The sequence below is a fragment of the Somniosus microcephalus genome, chromosome 7 (assembly GCF_052327205.1).
Source record: "Somniosus microcephalus isolate GS21.2 chromosome 7, FLI_Smic_1.0, whole genome shotgun sequence".
Taxonomy (NCBI): Eukaryota; Metazoa; Chordata; class Chondrichthyes; order Squaliformes; family Somniosidae; genus Somniosus; species Somniosus microcephalus.
The window spans coordinates 263218853-263241249 of NC_140993.1; the positions used below are offsets into that span (position 1 = coordinate 263218853).

The 22397-nt window shown below is 49.0% G+C and overlaps 1 protein-coding gene across 4 annotated transcripts in view; it reads right to left on the reverse strand.

The window, feature by feature from the left end:
* The window catches only part of col14a1a (collagen, type XIV, alpha 1a), a 278665-nt gene that overhangs the window by 88523 nt on the left and 167745 nt on the right, over positions 1 to 22397 (reverse strand). For all 4 annotated transcript variants that reach the window (XM_085993692.1, XM_085993691.1, XM_085993690.1 and 1 more), the window contains 2 exons: positions 21562 to 21701; positions 16784 to 16907 (listed from right to left, as the gene is read on the reverse strand). In XM_085993692.1, the coding sequence (XP_085849818.1) occupies positions 16784 to 16907; positions 21562 to 21701 (264 nt within the window). The remainder of the gene's footprint in view (positions 1 to 16783; positions 16908 to 21561; positions 21702 to 22397) is intronic.

Sequence of the window (22397 nt, forward strand, 5' to 3'; positions counted from 1 at the left end):
TATGATTTAGCAGCGAATTAAACAAAGGCAAGTACGCGAACATCAGCTCTTCCAACAACTATTCATCCACTGCAATTCATCACAGTGTTTTAAATTATCCGTGGGGCAGGGTTCACATTAACTTCATTTGTCATCCAACTTTGCTAGCTGTTTCTGCCAGTTGTATTTCCCTCCAGATGTATCTTAATTCTCATATTTCCCATCCTGGCTGTTTAAAGATAATGAAGTAGAACAGCAGACATGATTACTTCTAACGTTTTACAGGATTATTATGGTGCTTTATTGGAAGAGGAAATTGGTGATTTGTTGCAGGAAGCAAGTCTTTCGACGATAAATGATTGACTCTTCTTTACTGGATAGCGACTCTCCCCTCTCTGCATTATCATTCATAGCAACATAAGAACGTAAGGGGTAAAAATTCGGTTGCTTTGCGCCTCCCATTAGCGCCCCGCCGGTGACGATGACGTCATTGCCGTGCGCAGCGCCCCGCTCGCGCCCCGGCCGCGATGTTCAGGAGCGTCCCTCTGACTTACCGCCGGGGTCAGGGGGGGGCCTATCTGCGGCCGGGGAGGCGCTATTTAAAGGCAAGGTGCGGGGTGGCCATTTTTGTTGCTGGCCGCCTGCCAGCACCTGCCTGCGTTCCCGTCCCCGGCCTCCTGAACCGCCCCCTCCCCACCCCGCGGAGTGCCGGCTGTGCTCTTTTGCCGGTATTCCCGATTCCCGGGGGCCCAGCTGGGCACAGGGTCACGCTGCGCAAGGCCCCTCCGCCCTTTAAGAAGGGGTGGAAAGCCTGCAATACCGTGGCGCGACGTTCCACAGCATCTAGCACCGCGATATTCCCTCACAGCGCCCCAAGAGGGAGGCGGGGCGCTCCCAGTAGCGCCCCGCTTCCTTCTTGGGGCGCTACCACTCAATTTCCATTACGGGGGCGCTAATTTTTCCGGGGTGCTAAAAGTAGCGCCCCGGCGATGTTAGAGCTCCAAGTGGGGAGCTACTCAATTTTTTGCCCGAACAATATAAGAAATAGGAGCAGGAGTAGGCCATTCGGCCCCTCGAGCCTGCTCCGCCATTCAATAAGATCATGGTTGATCTGATCTTGGCCTCAACTCCACTTTCCCACCCGCTCCCCATAACCCTTGACTCCCCTGTTGCTCAAATATCTGTCTATCTCCGCCTTGAATATATTCAATGACTCCGCCTCCACAGCTCTCTGGGGTAGAGAATTCCAAAGATTCATGACCCTCTGAGAGAAGAAATTCCTCCTCATCTCCTTTTTAAATGGGCGACCCCTTATCCTGAAACTATGCCCCCTAGTTCTAGATTCCCTGACGAGGGGAAACATCCTCCCTGCATCTACCCTGTCAAGCCCCCTCAGAATCTTATATGTTTCAATAAGATCCCCTCTCATTCTTCTAAACTCCAATGAGTATAGGCCCAACCTGCTCAACCTTTCCTCATAAGACAACCCTTTAATCTCAGGAATTAACCTAGTGAACCTTCTCTGAACTGCCTCCAATGCAAGTATATCCCTCCTTAAATAAGGAGACCAAAACTGTACGCAGTACTCCAGATGTGGTCTCACCAACACCCTGTACAGTTGTAGCAAGACTTCCCTACTTTTATACTCCATTCCTCTTGCAATAAAGGCCAACATTCCATTTGCCTTCCTAATTACTTGCTGTACCTGCATGCTAACGTTTTGTGTTTCATGTATGAGGACCTCCAGATCCCTCTGTACCTCAGCATTCTGCAGTCTCTCTTCATTTAAATAATAATTTGCTTTTTTATTTTTCCTACCAAAGTGGATAACCTCACATTTTCCCACATTATACTCCATCTGCCAAATTTTTGCCCACTCACTTAACCTGACTATGTCCCTTTGCAAACTCTTTGGCCTAGAAATTCAGTGGGCTGCGCCACCCGTTAGCGCCTTAGGAGGGCACTTAGTGGGTTGGACGCCACTGCCCACGCCTCCCGCTAAATTTAGCGGTGTGCTAATGGCGGCGCTAGCCGTTAGCGCTGCGCCGCTACCGATGACATCATCGGTGTGCGCAGCGCCCCGCTACCGCCCCGATCGCGAAATTTAGTAGCGCCCCCTGCATTAACGCCGGTCGCTATTTGCGACCGGTTCAGGGGGGCCTACCTGCAGCGGTAGAGGCGCTGAGGTGCGGGGCGGCCATTTCTTTTGCTGGCCGCCTGCCAGCACCTCTCCGCGCCGCCGTCCCCGGCCTCCTGAGCCCCCCCCCCGTGGAGTGCCGGCTGTGTCCCAAGAGCCCGGCACTTCTCCTCGGTGCCGGGCTCTTTTGCCGGCACTCGCGATCGTCACCCGCGCTGCAGCAGGCCCCTCCCCTTTAAGAAGGGGAGGAAGGCCTGCAGTACCGCAGCGCGCCGTGCCGCAGCGTGTGGTGCTGCGGCACATTGCACTGCGATCTTCAGCTGCAGCGCCCCAAGAGGGATGCAGGGCGCCTCGAGTAGTGCCACGCTTCCCTCTGGGGCGCTCAAACTGAATTTGCGGCGGGCGGCCGCGACTACTTCTGGGGCGGTACTTCCGGCGCCCAGGCGAGGCCGGGGCGCCACTGAATTTCTAGGCCTTTGTGTCCTCCTCACAACTTGCTTTCCCACCTATCTTTGTATCATCAGAAAATTTGGCTACAGTACACACAGGCCTAGAAATTCACTATGGCCCCGCCAGCTGGCTAGCGCCCAAAAGTTAGCGCTGGGCGGGAAGCCTATAACGATCATCAGATATTCATTGTTAGTGCCCCAATTCAGAGCCGGGCACTATACCAGGGTGTGCCCGCCTCCGCTTGGGGCGCTGACACTGAATATCAGCGCTCTTGGCGCCGCTGCGCCAGCCGCTGCGGAGCGGCAGGCTGCTGTACTGCAGGCCTCCTCCTTCTCTTAAGGGGGAGGTGCCTGCAACAGCCGGAGCCCCGATCGCGAGTGCCGGCAAAAGAGCCCGGCATAACGGAGAAGTGCCGGGCTCCCGCAAACCAGTCGGCAATGCCGCGGGGGGGGGGTGGAGGAGGCCGGGGAAGGAGGTGCGGGCAGGCGGCCGCCGAAAAAGCGGCCGGCCGCACCTTCCCGTTTAAAGCGCCCCACTAAGGATTCAGTACGGCCCCGTTCTCTGGTCGCTGTTTGCGGCCGCTTCGGAGGAGGCGGCCGCAACTAAATATGGGGATCGGGCCGGTTTCGGGGCGGTACCGGGGCACTGCGCACACCGATGACGTCATCGGTGCCGGCGCAGCGCTAACGGCTACCGCCGCCAATACCGCTGCGCTGAATATCTGCGCAAACTCATTTTTGGCGCAAAATCACTCTTTAGGCGTTAACTGTGCGCAAAGCTGGCAGCGCCCTAATGAATTTCTAGGCCACAGTCTCTTCATCCAAGTCATTAATATAGATTGTAAATAGTTGAGGCCTCAGCACTGATCCCTGTGGCACCCCACTAGTTACATATTGCCATCCTGAAAATGACCCCTTTATCCCGACTCTCTTGTTTTCTGTTAGTTAGCCAATCCCCTATCCATGCCAATATATTACCCCCAACCCCATGCGCTCTTATCTTGTGCAGTAACCTTTTATGTGGCACCTTATCGAATGCCTTCTGGAAATCCACATATACTACATCTACTGGTTCCTCTTTATCCACCCTGCTCGTTACCTCCTCAAAGAACTCTAATAAATTTGTCAAACACGATTTCCCTTCCATAAAACCATGTTGACTCTGCTTGATTGTATTATGGGATTCTCTTCCCTCATTTTAATCAGTCAGCTCTGATCTTTTCACCCTTTCACTGCTGCAACGTTTATTGTACGTATCGCACAGAAGAACATCACCACCTGTTAATTAGTATCGATGCATTGTTTTGTTTTCAGGCAGATGTGAAGTTCTAACGCAACCAAATTAAAACCTTGCTGGGCCTTTTATACAGCTCAAGGGCTGTATAATTACGAAAAATTGCAAGGTCAGCGAAACATAATTGCTTTTGCTGAAATCTAAGATTTTTAAAGCTCTTTGATTTCTTGCTTTAATGTAATTTTTCTTTGCTTTAGTTTACTATCGAACTTTTTGCAGTTCGGTAGTTTGTGCAGCAAGCTGTAGCCTTTGTTACAGTGCTCAGTTTTCAGATTTTTTATGAAAGATAAAGGCAGGACTTTCCTCTGAAGTGCCATAGCAAATGGGCCGGGGACTCATTATCCTGGATCCTGCCCATTTTTACCCAAGTTAAATTTAACAATGGAAGTGATGGTAGCGCTTGCAATGGAGATATATTGAAATGACTTGGCAATGGTGAACTGGTATCATACATCACTACCATCATTGTGTGTCAGCCATGGCTGAGTGGGTAGCACTCTCTGAGTGCTGCACTGTCAGAGGTGCCATCTTTCAGATGAGACGTTAAACCGAGGCCCCGTCTGCTCTCTGGGGTGAATGTGCTGTTTCCACTGGCAGGAGGGTCGGTAACCAGAGGTCACGGATTTAACATAATTGACAAAAGAACCAGGGAGGAGATGAGGAGAATTTATTTTACTCCGCGAGTTGTGATCTGCAAGCTGATTCAATAGTAACTTTCAAAAGGGAATTGGATAAATACTTGAAAAGGAAATATCTGAAGGGCTATGGGGAAAGAGCAGGGGGAGCGGGACTAATTGGATCGCACTTTCACAAACCCAGCACAGGCATGATGGGCCGAATGGCCTCCTCCTGTGCTGTATGATTCCATGATGTAAAAGATCCCATGACACTATTTTGAAGACGAGCAGGGGAGTTCTCCCCGGTGTCCTGGCCGATATTTATCCCTCAATCAACATCACTAAAAAACACTATCCTGTCATTATCACATTGCTGTTTGTGGGAGCTTGCTGTGTGCAAATTGGCTGCTGCATTTCCTACATTGCAACAGTGACTACACTTCAGAAAGTACTTCATTGGCGGCAACGTGCTTTGGGACATCCTGAGGTCATGAAAGGCGCTATAGAAATGCAAGTCCTTTCTTTCGTCAATCACATTTTCCCTCGCTGCCGCCACAGTCAATGCTGCGCGTTGAGGACATTTGTTTTCAACGGGGCACACAGAGTCGTTAGGACCAGTGGAGGCCATTTACAAATGACCACAGGGTTTGTAACTGATCATGGGGCAATGACTCAGAGGTGAGATGTGCTGCCACTGAGCCACGGTTGACACCGCTGAACACCACAGTCCGCCAGGAGACACTCTCTGAAAATCCCAGCTGAGCAAGAAGACGGAGTGGCTTCTGTCAGAATAGATATTTCATTTTCTAACTTTTTTGTGGTCGGCTGTTTAAGGTTACAATGCACAACACTGTTAATGGGTTTGTAATGTTTCGTCATCTCACATCCCACTACATTTTTAAAATTATTGTTCCCAAACACATAGTTAAACATATAGGCTGCATACAGGACACCACTATTCCCAGTCAGAATGGAGATGATTGGGTAATACCCCCGTCAGTCACGCCTGGAGATCGCACTGCTGTAAGTGACTGGGATTGAGTTTACGCACATCATTTGTTTAATGTAACTTGTTGTGTCGGTACCTTTCTACCTAGACACAATTTAGGACTCAGAACTCAGAGATTCAAACATGAAGTGCTTTATTGGAAGGAAAGGAAGTTCTGGCAAGTTCCAAACAAAGAGAGCTAAAACTTAACAGAGAACACCCAACCATTTATCTCCTGTGACAGCGCCACCACAGGTGGGAGGAGAACACACAATACATAACATTTCCTCCCCTCTTAAATGGAAGGTCCACATTATTCCTCAACAGGTAAGTTACTTTCAATGCACTCAACGAACCTAGGGTAGAGGTAGACTGCCTCAAACCCTGACTTTACCCTGGGGTTTATTCTGCCCCAGTCTTGTGGGTAAGTCACTAAGCCTACAGATCCAAGCGTCTTGGAGGCCGCCGCTCTCTGACAGGATACCGGCGGTCATCGTTGGCTTCCACAGCAGTAGGCATTGACACAGGCCTGGATGGAGAAGGTGCCTGTGTCAGTTGAAAGTCAGGAGTTTGCACAGGTGGAACAGTCTCTTTGACTTCCTGTGTTGGAGAAGAGCACTGTGGCAAAGGATGCTGGTTTGCGGTATCATCCGGAAACAGTTCAGGCCAACCAGCTGTTGGAGCCTCTGTGGCTGTCTCTGCTCCTAGCAACAGTTGATCTGCGTGTCTTCTCCAGACGACGTCCTCAGCAGTCTCAACCGTGTAAGACACAGGGCCCGTCTGCGCGATCACCGTAGCAGGAACCCATTTCAGTCCAGTGTTGTAGTTTCGAGCTAGGACGTGCTCTCCCGGATGAAACCGTCTCTCCTTGGCTCTTTTCTCTCTCTTTTCAACTTGAGCTTGTTGTTGACAATGGACAACCTGTTCTGCCCTTGGAGGTTTGAGTAAGTCAAAACTTGTCCGCAACTGCCTCTTCATCATGAGCGAAGCGGGGGAAGTTTTGGTTGTGGCATGCGGCTCGTTCCTGTAGGACAACAGGAAGCTGTTCAGACGTTGGTGGATTGAGCCCTGACCTTGCGATGCCTTCAAGGCGTGCTTCAAAGTTTGCACGAACCTTTCTGCCTGGCCGTTAGTAGAGGGATGATAGGGCGCAGACCTGATGTGTTGGACACCATTCACATGCAGGAAGGTTGCAAACTCCTGTGATACAAATTGTGGACCGTTGTCACTTACGAGTTGTTCTGGTGAGCCATAACGGCTGAACATCTCACCAAGTTTCTCAATTGTTTTCTCTGCCGTGGTAGACCTCATCACAGCGACCTCCGGCCACTTGCTACGAGCGTCCACAACCACCATAAACATCTTCCCTTCGAAAGGACCGGCGAAGTCCACATGTACTCGCTGCCACACTTCTGCAGGCCAATCCCAGGGGTGTAGGGTTGCCAGCTGTGGAACATTCCGGACCCTTTGACATGGGGAACATGTTTTGGCTTTCTCCTCAATATTCCCATCGAGACCTGGCCATCAGAAGTAGTTTCTTGCCATTTCCTTCATCCGAACCATCCCACTGTGGCCTGTATGAAGTTGTTGCAGTACAGGTTCCCTCAGAGGTGGCAGAATGATGACACGGCGTCCCCAAAGAAGACAACCTGCCTGGACGGAGAGCTCATTTCTTTTTGAAACGTAAGGTTTCAAACTAGGAGAATCTCCTATCGCTCTCCCTCGAATGACATCATCCATTACCTCAGACAGGACTGGATCGTTGCGGGTGTACCTTCACACCTGAACTGTAGTGACAGGTGCTCCCTCCACTTGTCTAAAGTAGAAGATGTCTATCTGACGAGGCTCTGGGGGGGGTAACAGGCAAGGGTAGCCTCGAGAGACCGTCTGCGTTGCCGTGCAAGTCTGATTTGCGATATTTGATGTCGTATGTGTGTCCTGACAACAGTAAAGCCCACCTTTGCATCCTGCTTGCAGCGAGAGACGGAATTCCGGTGTGGGGCCCGAAGATTGAAGTCAATGGACGGTGGTTCATCAGGAGTGTGAACCTTCTCCCAAACAGGTACTGATGAAATTTTCGAATTCCAAAAACGATTCCCAAGGCCTCGCGCTCGATCTGCGCATAGTTACTCTCGGCCTTGTTCAAGGTGCGTGATGCGAAGGCGATAGGTTTCTCTTCACCCGAAGGCATGATGTGGGATATGGCTGCTCCCACACCATATGGTGATGCATCACATGCTAGCTGCACGGGTAGCTTTGGGTCGAAGTGTGTCAGGACCTCCGAATTCAGCAATGCTTTCTTTGCTTGGGCGAAAGCTTCGTTGCACAGTTCAGTCCATTTCCATGTTTTGCCTTGACATAGCAACTGATGTAACGGCTTCAGCAATGTTGCTAAGTCTGGAATAAACTTCCCATAGTAGTTAAGTAGCCGCAGAAATGAACGTAACTGGCTCACATTTTGGGGTGCTGGGGCCTCCACGATCGCCTTGACCTTTGGCGGCGCCTTATGCAGGCCAGTAGCGTCAATCACATGCCCCAGGTACTCAACTGAAGACTGAAAGAATTCACATTTGTCCTTACGAACTCTGAGTCCGTACTCTTTCAGTCATTGTAGTGTCGCATCCAAGTTCAGAAGATGATCCTCCTCATTTGTCCCAGTGACAAGGATGTCGTCCAGGTAGCACTGGACTCCTGGCAGTCCACTCAAAATCTGATCCATTGCCCTTTGGAATAGAGCAGGGGCCGACGTAATTCCAAACGGAAGGCGGCAGTACCTGTATAGCCCCTTGTGTGTCACAATTGTCAGCAGCTCCTTTGATTTGTCATCGACATGCATTTGTAGATAAGCCTGGCATAAGTCTATTTTGCTGAACTTTTGCCCTCCGGCCCGGCCCGTAAAAAGATCATCAATGAGGGGAAGAGGGTACTGTTCCACAGACAGCACCAGGTTAATAGTCACTTTAAAATTCCTGCAGATTCGAACAGATCCATCCTTTTTCAGGACAGGAACAATGGGTGTGGTCCATTTGCTCACGCTCGCAGGCTCCAGGACTCCATTCTCGACTAAGGCCTCCAAGTTAGCCTCAACTTTTGGCCTAATTGCATAGGGTACAGGTCGGGCTTTGTGAAACTTCAGCTTGCTGTCAGGATTAATGTCCAGTCTCACGCTAATCTTTTTCATGCTCCCAAGTTCCCCATTGAAGAGTTCTGTGTGTTTGTTTAACACTGCAGTCAGACCTGACTCCCCTTTTGACATCATGCGGACTGCAGGCCAGTCCAGCGTGATTTTCTCTAGCCACGCATGTCCCAGTAGCGATGGGTAATTTCCCTTTACCACATATAGTGGCAGTTTTGCAGTCTGTCCGTTCAATTTAACTGTCACCTCAATGACGCCTCTCATGGCCACAGGTTCACCGGTATATGTCTTTAGCACAATGTTTGTTGGCTGAAGGGTAAGATGCTTTAGCATTTTGTTGTAGACAGTGTCTGAAACAAGGGACGCAGCCGTGCCTGTGTCCACCTCCATCCGCACTGATTGTCCCTGTGGTGTATGTAACCTGTTCCACCTTAAGAGATGTACTACTTTCTCTGGCTGCTGTATACGTAATACCGGTGGTGACCACCGGTATATAAGTACTGTGTAGTGATATTGTATTTAGTATAGTCCTGACCTCCAACTAGTAAAGACCTGTTGAACTTTATTCTTGTAGTCTGTGTCAGTAATTAATCTTAATACAACTGGAACACACAGACTTAACAGTGGCGACGAGTCCGATTCTTACCCTGCGGCAGTTTATATCCACGGCGGCTTCGTCCACAGAACGGGCGTCGAAGAGAGGCATCCACCCTCATCACCCTGCTGGAAGACACGTCGCACGGCAGGCATCGAGAACCCGGAGTGCAGAAGACATCCTGAACTCGAAGCCTCCATCAGCGGCAGTCAGCTATCTTCTTTCTACCTCGGTGGTGGGTAAGCCGGTCAGCGACGCGAGCAGAAAGTTGGCCGCGTTGGCTGTACAGACGGGGGGAGGAAGACGGAGGAATAAGGGCGGTGAGGTCGATCGCGACCGGAGATAAGGGCCGGGCCGCATTCGGGCCGAAAGGCGCAGCGCGGGGACATCGATCGCGGCTGGTGATAAGGGCCGGGCCGCTTTCGGGCCAAAAAGGCGCAGCATCTGGGGCGACTGAAGGCGCGAGAGCCGTGGTGAAGGCGAACGCAGCCGGTGCTAATAACCGGGCTGCAAGAAGGGCTGCGAGGTGCGACATCGGGGAAGCGCGAATGCCCGAGGGAGCCGCGGTGAAGCGGAGACAGCGTCGGGGGAGTTACTAACCGCTGGGAAAGGGGAGCAGCAGCGGCACGCCAAACGCCATTGCAGCCAGTGGGTGAAGACCGCCAAGCGCGGGAAAACCGCCATTTTGTAGGCGGAGGACGAAGACAAGAGCGGGAAGCCGCCATCTTGGGATAAAATAAATTGCAACGATGCCTAAACATGGGAACATTGATACCTTTGATAGCGACATCGAGGATTGGGCCATGTATGTAGAACGCATACAAAATTATTGTAAAGCAAATAAAATCCCAGATGCAGAGAAAGCACTAACTTTATTGAACTTAATGGGTGCAAAGACATACGGGCAATTGAAACACCTTTTATCACCAGATGAACCGGCGGATAAGACGTTCGAGGAGATTGTTACTGTCCTGAAAAATCATCTAAACCCCACGCCGCTGATGCTAGCGGAACGATTTAAATTTTACAGCAGAAGGCAGCTGAAGGATGAAAGCAATGCTGAATATTTAATGGAATTGCGTAAGCTAGCAAGGTGCTGTCAGTTTGGAACGGGACTGACAGAAGCGCTAAGAGATAAATTTGTGTGTGGATTATTAAAAGAAGATACACAAAAGCGACTGCTCGAGGAGAATGAGCTGACACTTGAGAAAGCGGTCACTATGGCAGCAGCACACGAAGCCGCAGCGAGAGGCACGGCAGTAATGCAGCTACGGTCACCGGAACTCAGTACAAATAAATTGGGTTTGAGTACTGTAAAATGTTATCGTTGTGGAAAGACAACACACGATCAGAACCAGTGTTGGTTTAAAAACCAAGAATGCAGAACGTGTGGCAGGCTTGGCCACATAGCTAAAGTATGCCGGTCAGGAAAGAAGACCAGCAACAAAAAGTCACCGCAAGGAAAATACATAAAGGTGCACAAGGTGACAAAGACCAGTTCGAACGAACAGAAGTCAGATTCAGACGCTAGCAGTAATGAACTGGGTAGCTTAAGAGTACACAACGTTGGTAAGGATGCAGATCTCCAGACAATTTGGGTCACTCTTCAGATAGCAGGAGTCCAAGTAAAGATGGAATTGGACACTGGATCGGCATTGACGGTCATGAATAAGAAAGATTACAAAAGGTTATTCCAACATATTCCCCTACGGGATACGGAGATTATATTGAAAACATACACGGGGCAAAGAGTGTACCCCATCGGAAAGATAGAGGTAAAAGTGGTCCACAAGGGCGAAGAAAGCCAAGTAATGGACTTATATGTGCTACCTGAAGGAGGTCCACCACTACTGGGACGGGAGTGGATTAGAAAAATGAATATGGACTGGCACTCCTTAAAAGCACTAACGGTAGATTCCGGGGAAACAGATGTCAAACCTAAACGATTGTCCAAAATATTGGATGATGCTAAAGAGGTGTTCCAGCAAGGACTGGGAACACTGAAAGGAATTACGGCAAACATCAAGATTGATGAACATGCACAACCAAAATTTTTCAAAGCCAGACCGGTACCCTATGCAATACGACCTACTGTAGAAGCGGAACTGGAAGCGCTAGAACGTTCAGGTGTACTGTCTAAGGTAGATTGGAGTGAGTGGGCTACGCCCATTGTTCCCGTTATGAAACGTCCTTCGAGCAACAAGCCAGGAGAACCAGGGAAGGTTCGCATCTGTGGAGATTTCAAGATCACCGTTAATCCGGTGCTTCACACGGTGCAGTATCCGCTTCCGCGGATTGAGGATATTTTTGCTTCGTTGTCTGGCGGGAAACACTTCACCAAGATAGACCTGGCGCAGGCGTACTTGCAGATGGAGGTTGAAGAAGAGTCACGCCAGTACCTCACGATCAACACGCATAGAGGTTTGTACCGGTATAATAGGCTGGTTTTTGGAGTGGCATCGGCTCCGGCAATTTGGCAGAGGGCCATGGAGCAGGTATTACAGGGAATTCCAGGCACACAATGTTACCTGGACGATATTCTGATTACAGGTGATGGTGATGAAGAACACCTCGCAAACTTGGAACTGGTGCTCAATAGACTGAAAGAGTATGGACTTAGAGTTAATCGGCAGAAATGTGAGTTCTTTCAGAAGCGGATCTCGTACTGTGGTCATGTCATTGACCGGGAGGGGCTTCATAAGTCTCCTGACAAGATAGAGGCAGTTGTAAAGGCTCCCGCTCCGGATAATGTCTCTCAGTTGAGGTCGTTTCTGGGATTGATTAACTATTACCATAAGTTTCTACCGAATCTATCCACGGTACTGCACCCGCTGAACGCTCTTTTACAGAAGGGGGTACCATGGGAATGGAGCGAAAACTGTAAGAAGGCATTTCGCAAAAGCAAAGAATTGATCACCTCAGAGGAAGTGTTGGCTCACTTCAACCCGACACTGCCTATTCGGTTGGCTTGTGATGCTTCTCCATATGGTATTGGGGCAGTACTCTCACACAAGTTGCCAAATGGCACGGAAAGGCCAGTCGCGTTTGCATCCAGGTCATTGACCTCCGCTGAGCGCAACTATGCGCAGATCGATAGGGAGGCTCTCAGCCTTGTATGGGGAGTGAAGAAGTTTAATCATTACCTGCAGGGCCAAAAATTCACACTTCTGACAGACCATCAGCCGTTGGTATCCATTTTTAACCCTAAGAAGGGTGTTTCGGTGATGACAGCACAGCGACTCCAGAGATGGTCCCTTTTCCTAGGGGCACATCAATATCAAATAGAATTTAAAGGTACAAAGCAGCATGGCAATGCTGATGGGCTGTCGCGCCTGCCACTACCTGAAGCAGAAGAGACGACGAAAGTTGACCCTGTTGAGTTATTTCATTCGACCATCATCGAGTGTTTACCAGTCACCAATGCAAGTATTGAAAGAGAAACCAGGAACAACCCGACACTGTCCCGAGTTTCTGAGGTGACAGTGAAAGGATGGCCAACACATGGTGATCCTCTGTTACCGACATTCTCGGCAAGGCGAGACCAGCTGTCCGTCTGCCATGGTACTTTGATGTACGGGACAAGAGTGATTATTCCTCCCAAGTTACGGGAAAGAGTTCTAAAGGAACTGCATGAAGGTCATCTGGGGGGAGTTAAGATGAAAAGTCTTGCTAGGGCTTATGTATGGTGGCCGGGCATTGACCAACAGATAGAGGAGTTGACAAAAAGCTGCGCTGGGTGCCAAAAAGTGCAAAATGCACCTCCGATCGCACCGCTACACCCATGGGAATGGCCTTCAGCCCCATGGCAACGCGTACATATTGACTTTGCTGGTCCATTCATGGACTCCATGTTCCTAATTGCGGTGGACGCACATTCCAAATGGCCAGAAGTGATCAAGATGAATACCACTACTTCAGAAAAGACAATTGCGGTGTTAAGAACAATATTCGCAAGGAACGGATTGCCAGAACAGATATGTTCGGACAACGGACCACAGTTCGTGTCGGAAGAATTCCAAAAATTCTTAAAGAAGAATGGGGTGAAACATTATACCTCTGCCCCATATCATCCGGCGACAAACGGGTTGGCCGAGAGATTTGTCCAAACATTCAAAAAGGCAATAAAGGCCATGAACGATGATCAGATTCCGTTACAACACAAGGTGGACAATTTCCTAATGGCATATCGAAACGCCGCTCATGCAGTGACTAACCAAAGTCCTGCCATGATGTTTTATAACAGGAGGTTGCGGTCCAGGTTGGACTTGTTAAAACCAAATGTGCGGAGGGAAGTGGAAAACAAACAGTTCCGGCATATTAATAACAAGTCCACTCGAAGTTTCGACGTAGGACAACCAGTGTTGGCAAGGGGCTATGGAAACGAAAAATGGCAGTCCGGAACAATTCGGGCCAGACAAGGACCTCTGATGTACACAGTAGATATTGGTAACAATGTGATAAGGTGTCATGCGGATCAACTGGTAGAATCAAGAGCAAGGGTCGAACCCATGGTTGCGACAGAGACAATTGTGGAAGACGTTAATGAACCTGAAGCATCTACCTCGGCAGGGACTGTACCTGATGATGACGTCCAATACATAGGAAACCAACAAGAAGAGTCACCTCAGCAACAAGAATCAGAGACCACTGAAAGGCGTTATCCAAACCGAATCAGAAGGCCTCCTGAGAGACTGAACCTTTGAACTGTTTATACCTGAAGTTATATATGTATATATGTTATTATGTTATGTTAAATGGGGATATGACTGTTAAGCTAAAAAGGGAGGATTGTGGTGTATGTAACCTGTTCCACCTTGAGAACTTAAGCCTGTTCCACCTTAAGAGATGTACTACTTTCTCTGGCTGCTGTATACGTAATACCGGTGGTGACCACCGGTATATAAGTACTGTGTAGTGATATTGTATTTAGTATAGTCCTGACCTCCAACTAGTAAAGACCTGTTGAACTTTATTCTTGTAGTCTGTGTCAGTAATTAATCTTAATACAACTGGAACACACAGACTTAACAGTCCCTCCACCAGTGGTGACACCCAGTAGCCATTTGAACCACCTGCAACCGTTAGTATGTGCACCTCTTCCTCCTCAGAGGTGTCGCTCCCCTCTGTTTTGCTTGTTCCATCATACTGCACTGAATGAACACTCTTTTTCCTCTCTTGTCCAATTACAGACATTTTGCTTCCATGCTTCCCAGCTCTGTCTGTTCTTTTTTTACCTCTACAGGCGCGTTCAATGTGACCCTTTTTGCCACAATTTCGGCATTCCAGCTCCGTACACCAGCAGTCATTAGCGTGATGGCCCGTTTTCCCACAACGGTAACATGTGCCGTTCCGCGCACCTTTAGGCTCAGACGACACCTTGTGAACTCTCCCTGTTGAACTCAACTGGTGAGCCTCCTTTTCCGCCATCTCCATGGAGACACTAACTTCAATGGCCTTTTCAAGAGTAAGGTTGTCCTCAGTAAGAAGGCGCTTCTGTGTGGCTGCATTTTGCAGATCACACACAAGTCTGTCTCTAATGGTGTCATTCAGCACCTCCTTGAACTGGCAGTGTTCCAACAACCTTTTTAAAGCAGCACTAAACATCGTCACTGATTCCCCCTCCTCTTGATTCCGTTTGTGAAATCGAAATCTCTCAGCAATAACCAGAGGTTTTGGTGAAAAATGTGCTCCAAGAATTTCCACTAGTTGCTTATATGTTTTAGTTCCTGGCTTATCTGGCTGCACGAGGCTGCGAAGTAAATTGAAAGTCTTCGGCCCAATTACACTCAAAAAGGTAGGCACGACCTTTTCATTTGCCACCGCATTCGCCAATACAAAATAGTCAAAACGTTCCGTATATGCGCTCCATTGCTCCACATTTTCATCAAAATCACCGATGTTTCCTAATATAGTAGCCATCTCACGTTTCAAATTAAATTTTCTGTTTACTCACTGCACCCGTAACGTACGCAGATTCATCCGCTCCTCGTCGCCACTTGTTGTGTCGGTACCTTTCTACCTAGACACAATTTAGGACTCAGAACTCAGAGATTCAAACATGAAGTGCTTTATTGGAAGGAAAGGAAGTTCTGGCAAGTTCCGAACAAAGAGAGCTAAAACTTAACAGAGAACACCCAACCATTTATCTCCTGTGACAGCGCCACCACAGGTGGGAGGAGAACACACAATACATAACATAACTATCCTCCACTCACTGCATTGAACTAGAGAAATAAGGCATACAGTGACACCATAAGCCCTGGATAGAATGAGTAGATTATGGCCCAGAAATTTGATGAGGCCTGAAAACGGGCGGTGCCACTGCTGTGCGAGATTTGCTCGCGCCCGTAAAAAGATCGCAGGCAGCACTATTTTGGTGTTGTCTGCTGCTTAGCATTATTGTGGTGTTCAGCCAGGCATTGAACGCGCTGAACGCCCAGCAAGAACTCTGGGGGGGGGGGGGCCTGGAGGTCGGGCCAGGATCGGGGGGGCCTGGAGGTCAGGGCCAGCAGCGGGGGGAGGTCGGGACCAGTACCAGGGGGGCCTGGAGGTGGGGGGTCAGCACCGGGGGGGCCTGGAGGTTGGGGGTCAGCACCGGGGAGACCTGGAGGTCAGGGGTCAGCACCGGGGGGGGGGGGGCTGGAGGTCAGGGGTCAGCACTGGGGGGGCTTGGAGGTCGGGGCCAGCACCGGGGGGGGGGGGTGCCTGGAGGTCGAGGCCAGCACCGGGGTCGGGGGTCAGCATCAAGGGGAGATCAGAGAGGGCCTGGAGGTCGGAGTTGGGAGTGAGGTAGGAGTTGATAATAGTAAGTAATAACCTTTGTTTCCATTCGGCGCTGTTTAGCATTTCCTTACCCTGGAGTAAACATTGCTGCCACTGGCTGCCTCAGACACAAGCCAGATTTGTAAGAGGCAGCAGAACCAGGCATTAGGCCCCTTATTTGAATATGTTAATGGCCTAACGCCTGATTCAGATGAAGGTAAACGACGCCCCTCACCAATATGGCGTCCGGCGCACCCCGCAGAGCACCGCAATTGGGCGGAAGCGAGGCGGACGCCTTTTCTCCACGAAACCGGCCTTAACAGCCGGCCCTAAGGAGACGAATTTCAGGCCCTCTGTTTGCTGAGCAAAAATAGACTCTGTTGGCTGTAGTTTATGAGTAAATTAAAGTTCAAGTCCCGCCCCACCTCCAGCTCATTGGCTGACGCAGCGGCGTGTCAATATTCACTCCGATATATATATATATATATTCCTTATTACAGCATACACTAACTTGTAGCTAGAACCAGTTATGAAGATTAAAACTGGGAGAATGATGGGAGAAGTTAGAAGAATTTTTTCCACAGAAAGGATCATTAAAACATTAGCACAAGTGAGACAGGCACTATAATATAATTTACAAGGGAATAGGATAAATATTTGAAAGGGAAGGCTATGAAAGGATATGGGGGGGGGGGAAGCAAATAAATGGGATGGCAATAGACAGCTCAAGTTGTAGAGTTAGTACTGGTACAGAGCCAATAAGCCAATTGGCCTCCTTCTGTGCTGTAATGTCTATGATTCCATGTTAAACACCATTTGTCTGTACCTGTCTTTGTATTTCCACCCTTGTACCTAATGCGCTGGACAGCGTTGAGGAGATTCTCTTTGTCTCTGTATGAGTTGAGTTGAAATTCTGTTCTGGGATCATCGCTGAACTGAACTATTGCAACCTGTTCCATTTCAAATAAACATCATGTCAGTAAACCAATTCTATCTCACAAATTAGTACATTCCACTTTATTCTGAATAGTTTGCAGGAAATCTTTCTCTTAATTGTGTCAATCTTCGTTTGGCTATTTTTGGGGGGGGGGGGGGGGGGTTAGTAAATTCTCAAAAAATTCTCTTAAAAATTTGTAACCAGAAACCCTTGCCAAGTCAATTCCTTGCCTGGATGAGTGCAGCTCCAACAACACTCAAGAAGCTCGACACCATGCAGGACAAAGCAGCACGCTTGATTGGCACCCCATCCACCACCTTAAACATTCACTCCCTCCACCACCGGCGTACCGTGGCTGCAGTGTGTACCATCTACAAGATGCACTGCAACAACTCGCCAAGGCTTCTTCGGCAGCACTTCTCAATCCCGCGACCACTTCCACCTAGAAGGACAAGGGCAGCAGGCGAATGGGAACACCACCACCTCCAAGTTCCCCTCCAAGTCACACACCATCCTGACTTGGAAATATATCGCCGATCCTTCATCGTCGCTGGGTCAAAATCCTGGAACTCCCTCCCTAACAGCACTGTGGGAGTACCTTCACCACACGGACTGCAGTTGTTCAAGAAGGCAGCTCACCGCCACCTTCTCAAGGGCAACTAGGGATGGGCAATAAATGGTGGCCTTGCCAGCGACACCCACATCCCAGGAACGAATTAAAAAAATTCACTTAACAAGAGGGAAAGATAATCAAATGGATTTTGCTTTGAAAGAGCTCACTAGCCCTAGGGGGATGGCAGAACATGGGTTTATCCCTGTGCAGGTGTCTCTCAATGTCAGTGGGTCACTTGGGAGAGGTGCAGAGTAGAAGCCACAAGGTAGGAAGGAACAATCCCAGAGGGTCGGTCTATCTGGGCTGCTCCCACACATGTACTGGCTGCCTGACTGCCCCCTGAGCCATGAAATGGGAAGTGGCACGTCGGGAATCTAAAGGGTGGGGCGCAAATAAATTAAATCTTCTTGCAATTTTTGTTATGATATCAAAATTAAATTTGGGAAAGTTAAAAGCTACACGGTAATTTCGCAAAACTGCAGACTTTCACCAACCTGGTCACACATTGAACACACTTAAGATGGATGCAAAAGCACAGACCCAATATCCTGATAATTTCTCCTGGCGAAAGGGGACCGGTGGTGGGGGGTGGGGGGGTGGGGGTGGGGTAGTACGTGGGGGAAAGGGAGATGGTGGTGAGGCTTTGGGCTGGATTTTCATTCAGGAGTCGGGTTGGAGGCGGGACTACAACTTTCGGGGTTTTAGTCCCGCCTCCATCGAGATGTGGCCAATCCATGCGATTTTAACTTGATTGACCTTGTTGAGCCCGCCCAGCGGGCTCAGCAGGCCAATTAAGGGCCACCCGGCAACAGGTGACATCACAGACTGAAATTTCATCTGTCAAGAGATTTTGACAGATGAAATATCAGCGTTTCACAGCTGTTTGAAGCTGTCAAACACTGACAGTCTTACTTCTAACATGAGTCCTTCTCCACAGACTCAGTTAGAAATCTCTCCTGCACAGAAAGCTGCAGGCTGTTCGCAGTTTTGACAGTTCACAGCCATTCTGCTTTCTGTGCCGGTGAGATGAGGGACTCCCGAGACCTAAAGGAAGGAAGGCTGTAAAAGTAAGAAAGGGTAATTTACACTTCTTTAATCACTTTAGACACACCAAACACACTTACCTTTGCACTCATGCACACATCACTCACCTGAACACCGACATCTCGACCCCTCCAAGTCCTTCAACCCGACGGCCCGACTCCTCCAACTTGGCGTGGTTTGGAGCCGTTGGGAATCCCACAGTTCAAGTTTAAAAATAGGAATTAGGCTAAAAACTGCCTGTTAACTACCTGTTAACAGGCAGTTAATTGGCACTAATCCCCTTCCCGCCTCGGGGAGGTGGGTCCCAGTGCGGGGCGGTTACCCGCCTCCTTTGAAACTGGCATGGAGGTGGGTTGGGGTCAGGACCCCCGATTTCAGGAATTTAACCCCCCGCACGCCTCCAATCCCGACTCCACGGCCCAATGAAAATCGAGCCCTTTGTGTCAGGAAGGCGATTTTCAGAACGTGCCTCCGTGTATGTGCTGATAGAAGGGAGTGCTGGTTCAGCTGGTGAATATTTTAAAAGTGCATTAGGGAGTGTCAATGCTGAATTAAAATGTGAATAACCCCTATAAGATATTTCTCATAGTTTAAGAGATGGAAATTGCTGTCTCTGCTATTTAGCTTTCGGACAATCACTTTCCTGCAGATAACTGGTTATTACATAGAATGTACAGCACAGAAACAGGCCATTCGGCCCAACTGGTCCATGTCGGTGTTTATGCTCCTCATGAGTCTACTTCATCTCACCCTATTAGCAAATCCTTCTATTCCTTTCACCCTCATGTACTTATCTAGCATCTCCTTAAATGAATAACTGATTATTCTTCTCCTGGGCTCACGTTCTATCAATGGAGGAGTGTCTGGGATGTGTGCAGTCGATCAGCAAAGGTTTGGAAGAGCCACACTTATGAGACTGGTGTGTTAGGTGTCAGTGGGTTTTTAAAATAAACTGTAACTAAAGTTATGCTAGGCAACAACAACAACAACAACTTGGCACCTTCAACATAGGCGCTTCACAGGAGCGATTATCAAACAAAATTTGACACCAAGCCACATAAGGAGATATTAGGGCAGGTGAGCAAAAGCTTGGTCAAAGAGGTAGGTTTTTAAGGAGCATCTTAAAGGAGGAAAAGGAGGTAGAGAGGCGGAGAGATTTAGGAAGGGAATTCTAGAGCTTCGGGCCTTGGCAGCTGAAGGCACGGCCACCAAAAGATCTTTATACACCACTGGGGTTGGTCTCAGCTGGAGTATTGTGTCCATTTCTGGGCATCACACTTTAAGGAAGGATGTCAAGGCCTTGGAGAGGGTGCGGAGGAGATTTACTAGAATGGTCGCAGGGATGCGGGACTTCAGTTATGTGGAGAGACCGGAGAAGCACGGTGGCATAGTGGTTAGCACTGTTGCCTCACAGCGCCAGGGACCCGGGTTCGAATCCGGCCTCGGGCGACTGTCTGGGTGGAGTTTGCACATTCTCCCCGTGTTTGCGTGGGTTTTCTCCGGGTGCTCCGGTTTCCTCCCACAGTCCAAAGATGTGCGGGTTAGGTTGATTGGCTATGATAAATTGACCCTTAGTGTTAGGGGGATTAAATACGTGGGGTTACAGGGATAGGGTGGGATATGTGTTGGTGTAGGGGTTACGGGGATCGGGTGGGATATGTGTCGGTGCAGGCTCGATGGGCCGAAATGGCCTCTATCTGCACTGTGGGGTTTCTGTGATTCTGTGATTCTGTGAAGCTGGGGTTGTTCTTGTGCACCGGTCGCTGAAGGTAAGCATGCAGGTGCAGCAGGCGGTTAAGAAGGCAAATGGTATGTTGGCCTTCGTAGCGAGAGGCTTTGAGTACAGGAACAATGATATCTTGCTGCAGTTGTACAGGGCCTTGGTGAGACCACACCTTGAGTATTGTGTGCAGTTTTGGTCGCCTTATCTGAGGAAGGATGTTCTTGCCATGGAGGGACTGCAGCGAAGATTCACCAGGCTGATACCTGGGATGGCAGGAATGACGTATGAGGAGAGATTGGGTCGATTGGGCTTATACTCGCTGGAGTTTAGAAGAATGAGAGGGGATCTCATTGAAACTTATAAAATTCTAACAGGACTAGACAGACTAGATGCAGGAAGGATGTTCCCGATGGCGGGGGGTCCAGAACCAGGGGTCACAGTCTAAGGATAAGGGGTAAGCCATTTAGGACAGAGATGAGGAGGAATTTCTTCACCCAGAGAGTGGTGAACCTGTGGAATTATTTACCACAGAAGGCAGTAGAGGCCAATTCATTAAATATATTCAAGAAGGAGTTAGATATATTTCTTAAGGCTAAAGGAATCAAGGGGTATGGGGAGAAGGCAGGGACCGGGTACTGAATTTGGATGATCAGCCATGATCTCATTGAATGGCGGAGCAGGCTCGAGGGGCCGAATGGCCTACTCCTGCTCCTATCTTCTATGTTTCTATGTTTGTTCACCTCAGAGCAGAGAAGATTAAGGGGAGATTTAATAGAGGTGTTCAAAATTATGAAGGGTTTTAATAGAGTAATTGAGGAGAACTTGTTTCCACTGGCAGGTAACCAGAGGACACAGATTTAAGATAGTCAAAAGAACCAGAGGGGAGATGGGGAGAATTCTTTTACGCAGCAAGTTGTTCTGATCTGGAATGCACTGCCTGAGAGGGCGGTGGAAGCAGATTCAATAATAGCTTTCAAAAAGGGAATTGAATAAATACTTGAAAAGGAGAAAGTTACAGGGCTATGGGGAAAGAGCAGGGGGAGTGGGACTAATTGGATCGCTCTTTCAAAGAGCCAACACAGGCACGATGGGCTGAATGGCCTCCTTCTGTGCTGTATGAATCTATGATTCTATGATTTGAAGCCTGGTCCTGCTGTGGTGCAAGGCAGATGGCACAGAGGTGAAATGCAATCCTGGCCATGTTCCTCCCAGTGGACAGAATCTGAGAGCAATCGAATGAGGCACTGCTTCCAATTTGATTTATTTTCCCTCCCAGCCGCTGCTTACTTGAGTTCCCTCAGGGCCGATCTTGTCCAGAGCTCCGATTGTACTGTACAGAAACCCAATGATCTTGACAAAGTTCTCATCTCCGATACTCCACGATCCATCCACAAGAAACACCAAGTTTGCTTTGGCAGCTTTGCAAACTAGAGGAAGAGGAACGACGAAAGGGTATCAGAAATAAATGAAAACAGGTACTTGCGAGTACGGTACTTGAATTATAGTGGGAAATAGTAGGAACATAGGAACAGGAGTGGGCCATTCAGCCCCTCGCGGCTGTTCCACCATTCAATTAGATTATAGCTGATCTGTATCTTAACTCCATCTACCCACCTTAGTTCTATATCCCTTAATACTCTTACCTAACAAAAATCTATCAAACTCAGTTTTGACATTTTCAATTGACCCCCCCCCCCCCAGCCTCAACAGCTTTTTGGGGCGAGAGTTCCAGATTTCCCCGACCCTTTGTGTGAGGAAGTGCTTCCTGACATCACCCCTGAACGGCCTGGCTCTAATTTTAAGGTTATGCCCCCTTGTTCTGGACTCTCCCAGCAGAGGAAATAGTTTCTCTCTATCTACTTCATCAACTCCTCTAATCATCTTAAACACCTCAATTAGGTGACCCCTTAATCTTCTGTACTGGAGGGAATACAAGCCCAGTCTAGGCAACCTGTTCTCATAATTTAACCCTTTCAGCCCCGGTAACATTCTGGTGAATCTGCACTGCTCCCCCACCAAGGCCAATATATCCTTCCTGAGGTTCGGTGCTCAGAACTGAACACGGTGCTCCAGATGGGATCTGACTAGAGCTAATGCAAATCCATTGGCAGGATAGGCGCGCC